This window comes from Mesoplodon mirus (genome assembly GCF_964341445.2).
Source record: "Mesoplodon mirus genome assembly, chromosome: 2".
Taxonomy (NCBI): Eukaryota; Metazoa; Chordata; class Mammalia; order Artiodactyla; family Ziphiidae; genus Mesoplodon; species Mesoplodon mirus.
In genome coordinates, this window is record NC_138977.1 from 221097903 (window position 1) to 221110869 (window position 12967).

Below are 12967 nucleotides of genomic sequence, written 5' to 3' on the forward strand. Positions count from 1 at the left end.
CGACGTCTCCGAAGGACCTGGGGAAGAGGTTCCAAATCTGCCCAGAGGGATAATTCAGCCCTGTCTGGTGCTCACAACTGGCCTCATGCCTTTCTGTACCTTCCAAAATGCATAATGTGTTGCCTTCGTGCAATTTCCAAAGCTGAAACACCAACGCACACCCTGTTAGATCTGGAAGTTCTCAGAGATTCAGGAAAGGCCCAGGTACACTTCAAATTGACTTAAAATAGAATCTGCCGCTTTGTGACGTACTGCTTAAGTATTATGAATTACAATGGCTCAAAAGAATGTAATGTGTCAAGCATCTCTGTGCTGAACTTCAGAGGCTGCTTTTTCTCCTTAGACAATGAAAATAAAATGTCAGCATTTCAGATGTTGGCAATTTCCCTTAGTGACTCCTTTTGTTAGAAAACAGCAATTCTTTACATTGGGAGCAAGACCTTCTCCGGGAAGCATGCTCCCGCAGGAAGCCCTAGATGGCATTCAGCTGCAAGCTCCCCTTCCACGGCTCTCCTGGGCACTGGATAAACTTGCCCGCTGTCTCCCTCACCCAGCTCAGAGAAACGCACATGCTGAGAAACCACCAAACTACACCACTCTGCCTGCAGTGTGACAGCTGGGAACCTTCTCTCGCAATCTCTGGCTTGCGGGGAGCAGACAGCCCACTCTCCCTTGCCCTTGGAAGACTCATTTACAACGCAAGGGGCAGCTGATTCTCAAACAGGCCTTGACCTGAGTGCCACTTCCCCGGACAAATCCCAAAACAAACCTGGTACCCTGAAAGTGAAATTAAACAACTTACCTTCCGGCTCCACCGTGGTATCCTCAACTAAATTGAAGGAGGGCCGGGCCAGGGACAAGGTTGCCATAGTGACCACAACCAGGCCGAGGAAGCGCCCCCAGCTGACCATGGTTACGGTGCCAATCCCCCGTCCTCTTCCATATCTCCATGTGGACGTTAATCCCATCTGCACACTTCCTCTATGAGCATGGACTGCCTGCAGCAATGCCTTCAGCCGGCGGTGGGCTCGGGAACCAAGGTGCTGTGACAGCCTCTGCTGGCCCTGCAGTCACTTCTGCTGCTGCTGTAGCCTCTAGAGGAGAGAGAGTCGGCAAGTCAGTGAAATCTTCCCCAACGCCAATTCATTTCAACCCAGTTCTTTTTCATTATCTGCAAATGCCTTCCATCCGCACGTGAGTCCCAGGGGTTTCCACCAGACCGGTCCACAAAAGGTGTCAGGCTGATCGTTTAGAAGGCCTACTTTTAAGAAACAGAGATTAAAAAAAGAGTAGCTACAGGACACAGATACGTGCGGCCACTTCAGTCAGGCAAAGTGTACTCTCTTCTCCTACCCACTGTCACCTCTACAGCCCTCAAAAAGCAGAAGCAACGTGACCTTAGTTTCAAGGGCAACTACAAAGCAAGTTAATGATGCTCAGGCTGGCATACCCAGCCTCTCGTTAACTTCTCTCAGGCCAACGGGGCTTCAGAGGCATCTGCTTCTGGGGGCTGGAGGCCTCAGGAAGAAGAGAGACCAGCAAAGTAAAAAGAACCCCAGGAAGGCGACCAAAAATTCCCACCAGTTTACACTTGTCGAGATTCATTTTCAAACGCAGAAATGTATTTCAATCTTTCGCCAAGCAGTCACTTACAAAGAATGAACGGAACTGCAATACATTCAAAGCAGCTGATCCAAAAAAGAGATTCGAAAGCTGAATCCCGTTCCACTATGATTAATGGCAACCCAGGCCTAGCGAATGCCTTCAGACAGAGCGGGTTAAGAAATGGAGCAAGTGCAAATTCTGATGAATATCACAGGCATTTATTAATGATGCTGCTTCTGATGATATGTAAATTATTATCAAGGTATGTGATTGGGCCAAGAACTTTCAGTATGCTAACCTACTGGCTAAAATTTCAGAGCAGAAATTACAAGGGGGTGCCCAACCTGCTATTCTGTTCACTCATTTGATCCAAAGGCAAAGAAAAGTTTCCACACTTAAGATATTCCAAATAACTTTAAATTTGTTCGGTATCAATTACTAAGTATAGAACCGAAATGCACAAGCTTTAGAGAATTTGTTCGACACAGTCAGATTCTGTGAACTATATATGAATGAACCACATTTTATAGGATTGAGGGTAGGGCTGAGAACTTTCTAAACCCCACGCTTTTTGCATGACTTGATATTTCGAATTATGACTACGATTTCAACACTGCTGGAGCCTCCCCAAAGCTACATGAGAAAAAACTTTTAGCCTTAACTAAGGATTAAAGTGGGTAAGGGAAAAGAGGATGCTGCACCACTTCCAGAGGAGGAATAAAGAAAATCTCTGCTTCAAAGAAAGCACATGTGAAATGGTGTGATTCACAGCACAAGCAAGAAAAGCATGTGTGCCCACCCTGTTTTCAGACTGCTTGAAGGATTTTTTGGCCAACTTTTCCTTCCTCTTCAAGTTAAGAGCCTCAAAAGATAATTCCATATCTATTTCTACATACACGTGGGAGGAAAACACACAAACATTCTCATTGATTTACTAAGCATTTCCAGAATGCATGGGAGTTTTCTGCCTCACAGGAACAATCTTAAATCCTAGCAGGAGAGTGGGCCCCAGGCTGCTTCCCCAGCCGCCTCGCCCACCTGTCCCAGCCTAGAGGAGCTTCCTTTGCTCTAGGCAGGGAAAGGTGGACAGTGAGTGACCTCAGCTAAATCCCAAACCATTCGTTCACCCCATCAGCTTGCACCAGAAACTGACTTTTAGCCATTTCCAGGTCCAGGCCCCGCGGCCACCCCTTTCCCAAATCTCTGGAAGGTGGAGGCCTAGGGCGGCAGGTCTGCACAAGTCCTCTCCAGACTGGACAAAAGTATGGAGGGACCTCCTAGGCAGGATAATGAGGTCCCCAGGCTCGGTGCTGGGAACACAGGCCCAGCATGCCGCTGGCGGCCACAATCCCGGCTTCCTGCCTTCAATACCATAATCCCTCCTGGAGTCTGAGCCTCAGTGAAAGCCCCAGCGTGTTTATTTTTCCCCTTGAAAGGGAACTCTCTTCTCCACCCAGGCGCGGGAGGAGTTGTCACCCTCCCAGTGATGGATGGCTCTTCATGGCCACCCGTCCCCCTGGCCCATTTTCACCTCGGCACAAGCCTGCCCCCAAAGACAGGCAGAGTGACAAGCGAGAGGGCTTGGCTGGGGAGTGGTCCCTATGCCAGGTCGATGCTGGGCTCCTCGGTTTACCAGAACATTCCCCAACACCCCCCCACACACACACACTCCAAGAAGACAGCCCATACAGCGCCCGCCTTACCTGAGTTTCTACCCCTAAGAGGTTGTCTGTCTGCCTGCCCGCCCATGACGAGCACTTGGGTGTTTTGTTCCCAGTATATTTCACATCAGTCAAGAGAGCCAGGCAAGGTGGCGGGGGGGGGGGGGGGGTGCGCCCAGGTCCCCCAGGGGGCAGATCCACCTCCTGGCTCAGAGCCTCCCTAGCTCCCCTTCTCCCCACAGCTAACAGGGCGGGGGCCTCTCAGGGGGTCAAATGCGATGGGTGTGGGGATTCCTCAACATACTGAAATCTCAGAAAATACAAAATACAGGCTGACCTGGGACCACCTTCTCTTCCCTGTTAACGCTGGCAAGCCAATGAGGACTTGCCGCCGCTTCGGGAGAACTGAACACCACCAACCCGGCTTCACTGTAGCACTTCTTTCATTTGTTTGCTTGGAATATCTGATTTTCTCCCCCTTCTCCGGGCGCTAAAGAGCTCAGAGAAATCTGCATTTTAATTGACATTCCACGGAGAAAGAGGTGGGGGGGGGGCTCCCGATTGCTTTTCTATTCAAACTAAACAGTCTTTTCAGATGAAAATGAGTCGAGGCCAGTGGAAGATTTACAGGGATTTGGGACCAAGGGGACAATGGGGTTTTAAATGTTGATAGCGTTTCACACCAAACACATAATGGGTGAAAGCAGGTTTGCCTTTAAGGGTAGGTTTTATTGAATTGGGCGAGAGGAAGGAGGGTCGCGAGAAGAGTCTGCAAGGGAGCGGACAGCGAGGGGAACTGCGGAGACTCACCGCCCCCGGGCCGGACCTCTGCGCCTGGCCCTCTGGCCGCGAGGGTCGGAGCCAGCTCCTGACCCGGCCCCCCGGCTGATTCCCCGGCGCGGTCCGGCAGCCGAAAGAATGAGCGCGCAAGTTAGAACTCGCCTGCGCTTTCGACATCTCCGAGCTGCTGCCGGCGGAGCAGGCAGAGAACTAGAAAAAGTCGGTCCAGTTCGCCCCCTAGCCCCAGGCGCGCCGGGCTCCCTCCAGCGCCGACGGCGGCTGCGGGCCAGAGGCGCCCGGCACTGCAATCGGGGAACCGGAGCAGCCCCCTCCCCAAATGTGCCACCCCCGAGCATCTCCTACCCTACAGAGGTGTCGCCGGCCCCACCCCAGCGGCTCCCTCCCGGGGAAGGGCACCCCCGTCGGGGCCTGGATGGGACGGGACGGGTGCTCCCCGGGGCCCGGAACGAGGCACCCCGAAGATGCCCCTCCGAGCTCCGGACCTGCGCGGCTATGCCACCAGCGAGGCAGCCCCGCCGCTCGCCCGCCAGCTCTGGGGTCGGAGGATCTCGCCGGGCTGGCGGGAGTGCGCCTTTCGGAGTTTGACAGGGGGGCGGGTGTGAGCGCCAGAGGCAGATGTCAGCATCTGGATGGGGGTGGTTGAGGCAGAACTTCCCTAACGCCAGCCGTCAGCATGCACCCAGCTCCCCCATCACCTATGCCGCCAAAGAGGGAGAACAGGGAGCAGCCTCCACAGTGCCAGCCCTCCGCTCGGGGGCCGTGCACCCGGCGTCCCGGGCTTTCACGGAGCCCACTCTCCCGTCCCGCGAGGCTCCCAAGGGACCCACCACGGCGGTTACCTTGAATGGCAACGATCCCCGGCGACCGGCTCTGTCCCCGCGCCCGGCGTGGGTCGGGACGGAGCAAACGACGAGCTCCCCCCAAAAAGTGGTCCTTGGGTCCTCGCCGGCGCCAAGGCTCCGAGGCTTCACGCGCACCCCAGGTTGCGGAGGCGCGCGGGCATGACGCCGGCAGGCTGCGCTTGGATTTGGGGAGCGAGAGGAAGAAAGGACTCAGGCTTGGCGTTTCCTCCAGCAAACTTTGCTCGCAACTTGCGAACGCTCGGAGCGCGCAGGAAAGCCGCGGCCTCGGGGCGCCCGGGGCTCGCGGCCGGGCCCAGCCAGCATGGAAAGGAGTCGCCGCGCGGGGCCAGCTACGCCGCGCGCAGACCCCGCGGCGCCCGAGCTTTGTGGCGGCCGCGCTCGATCGCTCGCTCGCTCGCCCGCCCGCTCCGCACCCGCCGCCCGCCCGCTCGGCTCTCCGCGGCGCTCTCCACTGCCGCCGCCGCCGCCCGCGCCGCCGCCGCCGCCGCCCCCTCCCGGCGGGTCACGCCCCCGCTGAAACCCGAGCCGTTTCCTGGACGGCGGCGCCCGCTCTGCCAATCAGCGCCGCGCGCCCCGACCGCCCCTGCTCCGCGCGGCTCCCGACGCCTGCGAGCGGCCCCAAGACCCCGGCCGGGAAGGCGAGGGGCCCGGCCAGAACCGGGACGGAGAGAGGCAGCAGCATCCTCGGTGAATCAGGCCGGGTCCCGCGCCCCCGCCCCCGCCCCCTTTCTTCGGGAGCTGGCCTGACCGACGGTTTGCCGGGCGGTTGCGTTACGTTGTCTTATTTCAAGTCAAAACAAATGACAGAATGCCTGCTCTACCCCCGAAAGAGACTTTAAAATGCGTCTGCGTGGTATTGGGGGGAGAAATGTAATGAACAAACTGAGAGGAGAGGAAGCAACTTGGGAATGGTTGCTGGACGCTACACTGCTCTGTCCTTCAAAACGAGAGCAATGAGAAAAGAAACGAGTATTTATGGAGGCCCTGCTATGGGTGGGACACACGGAATAGAGTCTTCTTTTGAATCGACACTGCCACCCTGCAGAGTAATAGTCCCAGTTTCTGGTAAGGAAAGTGAGGATGAGAGAGGTTATTTGTCCAGGGTTAAACAGCTGGTTGCTGGCAGCCGCTGAGCCTGGCTTTGAATCTGGATCTCTTAGAAAAAGTTCAAAACTGGAGAGAAAAAAAAAAAGTGTTGTTTGGTAATATATATTTGGATCAATAAATTCGGAAGAGTCTAAAGACTCAACTCTGCTGTAAGTAGCTGTACGACCTTGAGCAAATCAATTCCTCTCTCTGAATCTTAAGATTCTTCAACCAAATGCCAAGCTGTAACTGGTTAAAGTTCATATTTTCCATTTACCTTTTCCACTAGGCTGTATCTACCGGATAATTTATTCTTTAATATACTTTCTCTCCTATCTCACTCATCCAGCTCCTAAGCAGTGGTGCCTTAAGTCCAAGACAATATAGATAAAAACCTTAATTATTTTTCCTTAGAAAAGGTCATTAAACCCAGAAGTGCTTTTGAGTTCTGAAGATGGATGGAGAAGCAGTACCAAAGTGACCTGGGAAATCGACTTTTCCTGAATTTAGAAATGCAGCTGCTCCTGGGTCATTGACACTGCATACTTCATAACATTTACGGAAATATTTTTTCAAGGTGCCACGTCATTAGAAAATCATTTTTCTTCACAATACATCTCAGAGAACTTTTATGTAAAATTCCCTAAAAGCCAGGAGTAACAGATCCATTGAAATGCTTCAGGCAAATGGCTATGAAATTCTATTTTGGAAATGTGACAGCAAAAGTAATAGTCTGACTCTCAAGCAAAACAATCAGTTCATGTATATGATTGGGGGAGGGCTATGCGTTTTGGTCAAGTCTTCAAACCCGGATCAGTCCCAGAACCTTTTAATTCATGGACACCTCAGCCAGGTGACCCTCAGCCATCCACCACACCTGAGTTGTTGTGACCACATCAGTACCTTTTCAACATCTCAGACCAGGGGTCACGGAAAGAGACGTGGCTGAGCGTCTGCCTGCTCAGAGGCTGGCACTTACGTCTTTATATCCCCTGCCAATGGGGAACTCAAGTGTCTCAGTACAGATTCCTTTCCCATCCTGCAAGGAGTCCATCAGCCATTGAAAATGCTGTTAACACATTCCCACATAAATTAGTGGTGCAGGAAGCTGCCGTCCCTGTCCCCCATTCATCAATGGCTCTATGTACGTCAAATAAAAAGGAAGCCTTCTGCTGAAAATGACAAATAAGAACACCTACTTCAACGTGCAGATGCAGTTTGCAGAATTTATTCTTTATAGGGATGAAAAGACACCAATCCATCAAAAGCCTCTTATTCCCTTAAGAGTGTCCGTTTTTAAGTGAGGGAAGCCCGCAAGCCCACAACAGCAAACTGTTTGGTTTTGAGAAAAGCAAAAGCATGTTTGGAATTTAAAAAAAAAAAAAAAAAATCCTGTCATCATATTTAGGCTTCGAGTGACCTCAGAGGGTCTAGGAAAGCTTTCACACCAGCGAGGCTTCTGAATGAGAAAATAATCTCTTTACAGTTTTTTTCTCTTCCCTCTTCAAGTGGCTGGAACCTCTTTTGTCAATGGCCTCCCGTGAATGGTGTAGCTAATAAGCCTATTAATGAGCTTCCACAGCCGAGTGTGAATAGGTAAATAAGCCCCAATCTGTTGAGGTTCAGAGCCGAGGGCAGAAAAGCCAGAAAGAACTAAAGGTGACAGTTTGAACTGAACCACGAACGCCAGCACCAGGTTTCAGCTGGAAGAACCGCCAGACAAGGCCCCATTCACAGCCCCTCCGCCCCCCACTGAGGCCCCTTTTCCTCGCAATTGCCCCCCCTTTACAAAATGTCTTGAGTAGTCACCCATTTTTTTTCAAAAGCCCTCGAGACGCCCTTCTTTTTTTCACTCCAGTAACGATACATCAATGGAAGGACGGAAAATGAGGACACCAGAACTCCAATGCCCCATAAGCTTCAAGGAACAAACTGCTGCTCGCCCATTGGTTCTGCGAAGAGAAAGGGGGAGGGGGTGGGAACGCTAGCTGCCATGGGCCTCTCTCCTTTAAAGATTTAGAATTTCTCTTTTAATAATTTGTTTTTTAATGGGTGGCTGTTCCTTCACCCGATAGAAAAGTTAGAGGAATAAAAAGGCTACTGACATTTAAGTGCTAATGAGCCCTTTTAACGTGGTTCTGAGCGCCCTGCAAAACTATGAATTTCATTCTTTAAGCGACATCTCAAGAATGTCCGTAGCATAAAAGAAGCATTCGAAAGGAGAAATCTACAATAGTCCAAGGACTATGGTAAGAGTTGTTAATCCTAGGATGGGCTGGTGGAGGCGGGGGATCGGAGAGCTTGGACCCATCTTCAGGGAGCTTATGACATTTTAGCTGAAGCAAAATCATGAACCCCAGCACTGATCATCATCAATGATTCTAAACTTAGAACAGGGCCTGAACCTCCAAGCCAAGACTTCCCTGGAGAAAAACTTAAGTTATCTGAGTCTTCCATGTTCTCAACTATAAAATTAGGAAAACAATGGTACCTATCTTGTAGTACAGTAAGTCCCCTACATCCGAACCTTCAAGTTGCGAAGTTTCAACGATGCAAACGTATTACTATTACAGTACAGTACTATATAGCTGATTGTGTTAGTTGGGTACCTAGGCTAACTTTGTTGGACTTACAAACAAATCGGGCTTAACGAACGCACTCTCGGAATGGAACTCGTTCGTATGTAGGGGATTTGCTGTAATTTAATAGAGTCACTCAAAGAATTAAATGAATTAAGGTGTGACAAGCATTTAGACCTTTTTATCCAGATACCCCATGGTTCTAGAGCAACTCTTGGGCACGTGGGAAATGCAATGTGCCTGCTATGATTATTATTAGCTGTTAGTATTATTCCCACCTCCTGGGACTACTGGAAAAATTAAAGCGATTCGGTGAAGAGCCGAGAACCCACCAGCACCCCGTGGATATTATTTTGAACCTGGTTTTAAGAGAGTCTGGAGCCAACACTGCTGGATTCCCCAATCCTCCTCTGCCCCAGCTGAAAGGCCTGGAGGTGCCTACCCAAGACCCCCCTAAGATGAAATGGCTGGAAGGCAGCCAAGTCATACAAATGGCCATCCAACTGGAAAGCATTACAACGCTCACTGGTACCCACTGCCCAGAAACGGTCCCAGGGAGTGGCGAGGAAGATACAGGGGGTGGTGTTGGGCAGAAGACACTTTTAACACCAGTGAACAGCTTAAGAAAGAGCTTCTTTGAAATTGTGAGGAGCATCTGAATAAAAATTGCCACTATGCCCTGCTCTGATGGTTTGCTGGATTTCCAAATGGCTTGAATGACATGGGTAGGTCTTCCTAGGGAGACTGGGTCCAAAGGTGAGGAAGTGTGTATTAAACCATCCTGTTGACTCCCGAATTTTACAGGGGAGGAAATCAGGGTGCAGAAAGGGGAAGGGATGGGCTCTAGGCCACCACGCTGGCTGATGGCAGGGAAACCCAGAAATCTGTTCTCCCGATCAGGCTGGGATTCTTTTCAGTGGCCACGAGAGCAAGTCAGCCACTTTCATCTGTTTATGCCAGGTGATTCAGCTCAGTATAGAACTAAGATATTTTGAGTAGAATTCACTGCCTCCCAAAATGTTAATATTTCCAGAGAAATTACCCACTCCCCATGGATCCAGCCCATTTCTCCTTCGTCAAGTGTTCCAAGAAGAATCTGGGACTGTTGTGTTATGTTTCAAAGAACCTTCAAGTTCAGGTGCATGAGATTGTCTGACATCTCTTTTGCACACTTACAGTTTCATCAGCTGAATTTGCATAGTCTTCAAAACAGGGGAAGAATTAAAGGCCAACATTTTTGGTTTGTAAAATGATTCTTATCAGTGATATTATAAAAACAAATGGAAATGGAAGATTCTGAAGAATTGCTGAGGCTTGCGTTTGAAAAACGAAGGCTTACAAATCCACCCCACATTTGCTGTTTGCATCTGGGTAACTGGGTCTGTTACTCAAAATGCAATTGAGGGGCAATTCAGGAACCTTGACTGTGTTCTGGTTCAAGAAAAGCAAAAATCGCTGTAAAAGATAGTGGGAGAGGGCATAACTGGGGAAATTTTACTCTGGTCTCAACACTGTCCCCTAGTGCCACCCCCATAAGCTGCAAGTTCCTACCTGGCGTCTGCCAATCTGAACACGTGAAGGAAATTTGATTGATCGATTCACTGGTTGGCCAAACCAGCCAGATGTGATATCTATGAAGCCCAAAGTCACAGGGCATTTGACAGGCAACCTTGTACCGCAGAAACAGCACGAGGCCAGGGCACCCAAGACCGGGGTTTTCATCCCAACGTTGTCAGGGACTAACTGATTCCAGCAAAGTCATTGAATGCGCCCGCCCCACCACCCTTGGCATCACCCACTTTTGCATAATTGAGGTCTCCCCTTTCTAGCTGCAGAGATAAATTTGTCTATGATCTCCAGCCCCTCCCAACTCAGAGCACTCCTTGCCTCTGGAGAAACAGAGAGGTTGTCATTTACCCATCGCTGAAGAGCGAACTGGTTACAGGAAGTCAACGTCCACTTTAAAGTATTTTGAAACCATAGTCCAGGAACCCTGCTGTTGACCCCTGTCTGCTAGTAACGGTATCTGCCGGAAAAGTCCTCTAATCCCCGGCCCATTGCTGCTTAAGAGCAATTTACGGCATGTCATTGCTTGGCTGCGGGACTCCGTGCTCTCCTTCCACTCCCACCCCGCCCTCAACCACCACCTCTACCACAACGCCTCCAAGCGGACTGGAGAGAAAACACGCAGGTGGCTTTAGCTGGTGCAGGGCAAATTAGAACGCGATCAACCATGGTGTCCTATTGCCACCTCCTGCCCCCTCCCACTGCCCCCTCCGTGCCCACTGTCGCTGCTTGGAGCTGTGCTGTCCAATACGGCAGCCACCAGCCAATGTGGTTAAGTTAAATTAATTAAAGTTAAATAAGACTTCAAGTTCAGGTCTTTGTTAACACTAACCCCATTTCAGGTACTCGAAAGCCACATGTGGCTAGGGCCACCACATTGGACAGTGAAGATGTTAGAGGAAATTGCCATCATGGCAGAACGCTGTATCGGATGGACTTCCCTGGAGAGGCTCCCTGCCTTCCCCCTCCTCCTCCAAGAGGATCTCTTTAGCCAGGGGAGTCCCCAGGATCTGCTCCTGCCTTTCTCCCCCCAACTCCCACTCGCTCTCCATCGTCTTGTGCTACCGGCAGGGTTTATTTTTATTTATTTATAATTTCTATTTATTTTATTTTTGGCTGCATCAGGTCTTAGTTGCAGGAAGCGGGATCTTTCATTGTGGCGCACGGGCTTCTCTCTAGTTGTGGCGGGCTCAGTAGTTGCCGCGCGTGGGCTTAGTTGCCCTGCGGCATGTGGGATCTTAGTTCCCTTACCAGGAATCGAACCTGCGTCCCCTGCACTGGAAGGTGGATTCTTAACCACTGGACCACCAGGGAAGTCCCTACCAGCAGGGTTTAGGGATAGGAATTCTACCCTTCGGAATGGGAAGAGTGACAGAGAGACCCAGGGTACTCTTTGATGGACAAATACAATATTACCGTTGGCTGAATGAAAGTGATGAGGTGCCTGTGGCATCACCTTCTGATCCCAGGGCCGTGAATCAGAGGGAGAAAGGCCGGCTGAACCAAGATGGCAATGCCCTGGGAGAAAGCCCGGTCGAATTTGACCTTGGACAACAATTTGGGGATAAAAGGGTTAATTGGGGGTCACTAAATCATAACACCCAGAAAAGTCCAGCCTGCCTCTCCCATCTCGCAGTCCAGGGCCTGGCACACTGCCTGGCTGGTTGTGGGCAGTTCCTGAGCTGCCTTTGTGCCTACAGGCCCTCAACAGGTACTTGGTGATGGATGGTGATTGAACTTAGCCTCTTTTGGGGCTTCCTAATTAAGATGTCTGGGGACATTTACATAGGGTTTTGCACCTAGTCCATGAAGTATATTCAGAAGTTAGAGAATAAAAGCCGTTTTAGGGCAAGGCCCACCTAGCTGTGCAGTGGAAGTTACCTTTCTCCGCAAGACGCGATTTCCACAGTGCCTTCCTCCTCCCCCTTTCCTCTTGATTTCTGCGTTTGGTTTGTTTTGCTATTTCCCTGAGGGTGTGAGTCTACTTCGTCCAAACGAAAAAAGTTCACTTTAATAAACCGAAGGGGAGAAGAATGATGCGGCCAGGACCCTGGTCAAGTCGGGGAAGGAGACGGAGAATACAGAGCAGAAATCGTAAAACCACAAGCCCAGTAACACTTTTAGAGTCCCAGAGCTCTTGTATTTTGTCCCCAGGCTGGGGAGAAAGACCATCAAGGGGGAGCGATTTCTTTAACAGATTTCTAAGAGCGGTGCTGAACCAAAATTAACTCCTTCGCGGGAGCCGGATGCCGGCGTGGCGCTCGGCCCGCGGCCCCGGGAGCAGGTGGCTCCAGGTGACTGAGGCCAGGGTCCCCAGGGCTCCCTTTGTTCTCCGGACTCTGCGCTGAGGCAGGCGGCGGGCGCCAGCGCCCCCGTGTGGCCGCGCGCGTCCCGTAAGCGCAGAGGGTGGCTGGGTGGGACGGTGGCGCCCCGGCACCGCGGGGCCGGGTGAACGAGGGGTGCAGCCCGGCCCGGAGCAGGGACGATCCCGCCTGCGCCCGGCCTCTCCCGGAAGTCGTTCGGGCGGGTGATGAGCGATTAACGTCGAGGCGTGTCTGCAGCAGGAATCCTGCTGGGACGGAATGTCTTGCCCCGATGTCTGGGGTTCGGGATGCGGCAAGGGGAGCGGGCGGCGCGGCCTCCACCGGGCCTGGCCTGGCCTGGCCTGGCGTGTCCTTACCTCCGGCTTCCTCTGTCCACAGCGTGGCCTCTCCCCCACATTTCCAGTTTGTGGCCACATCTCTCCACGTGGATCAAGCCTGAGAACCACGTCTGCACGCTCATCCTTACACCAGCTCCGACCTCC

At 51.6% G+C, this 12967-nt stretch overlaps 1 protein-coding gene and 1 long non-coding RNA gene across 9 annotated transcripts in view; one reads left to right on the forward strand and one right to left on the reverse strand.

Annotated features, from left to right (window-relative positions):
• Positions 1 to 5366, reverse strand: part of FGFR2 (fibroblast growth factor receptor 2) — a 105230-nt gene extending 99864 nt beyond the window's left edge. For 7 of the 8 annotated variants that reach the window (XM_082611596.1, XM_082611595.1, XM_082611593.1 and 4 more), the window contains exons 1-2: positions 4907 to 5366; positions 803 to 1094 (exon numbers count right to left, since the gene is read on the reverse strand). In XM_082611596.1, the coding sequence (XP_082467722.1) occupies positions 803 to 968 (166 nt within the window). In that variant the 5' untranslated portion in view covers positions 969 to 1094; positions 4907 to 5366. The remainder of the gene's footprint in view (positions 1 to 802; positions 1095 to 4906) is intronic. The other variant, XM_082611594.1, reaches the window with a different exon arrangement.
• The window catches only part of LOC309795153, a 399522-nt gene that overhangs the window by 231210 nt on the left and 155345 nt on the right, over positions 1 to 12967 (forward strand). The window lies entirely within an intron of this gene.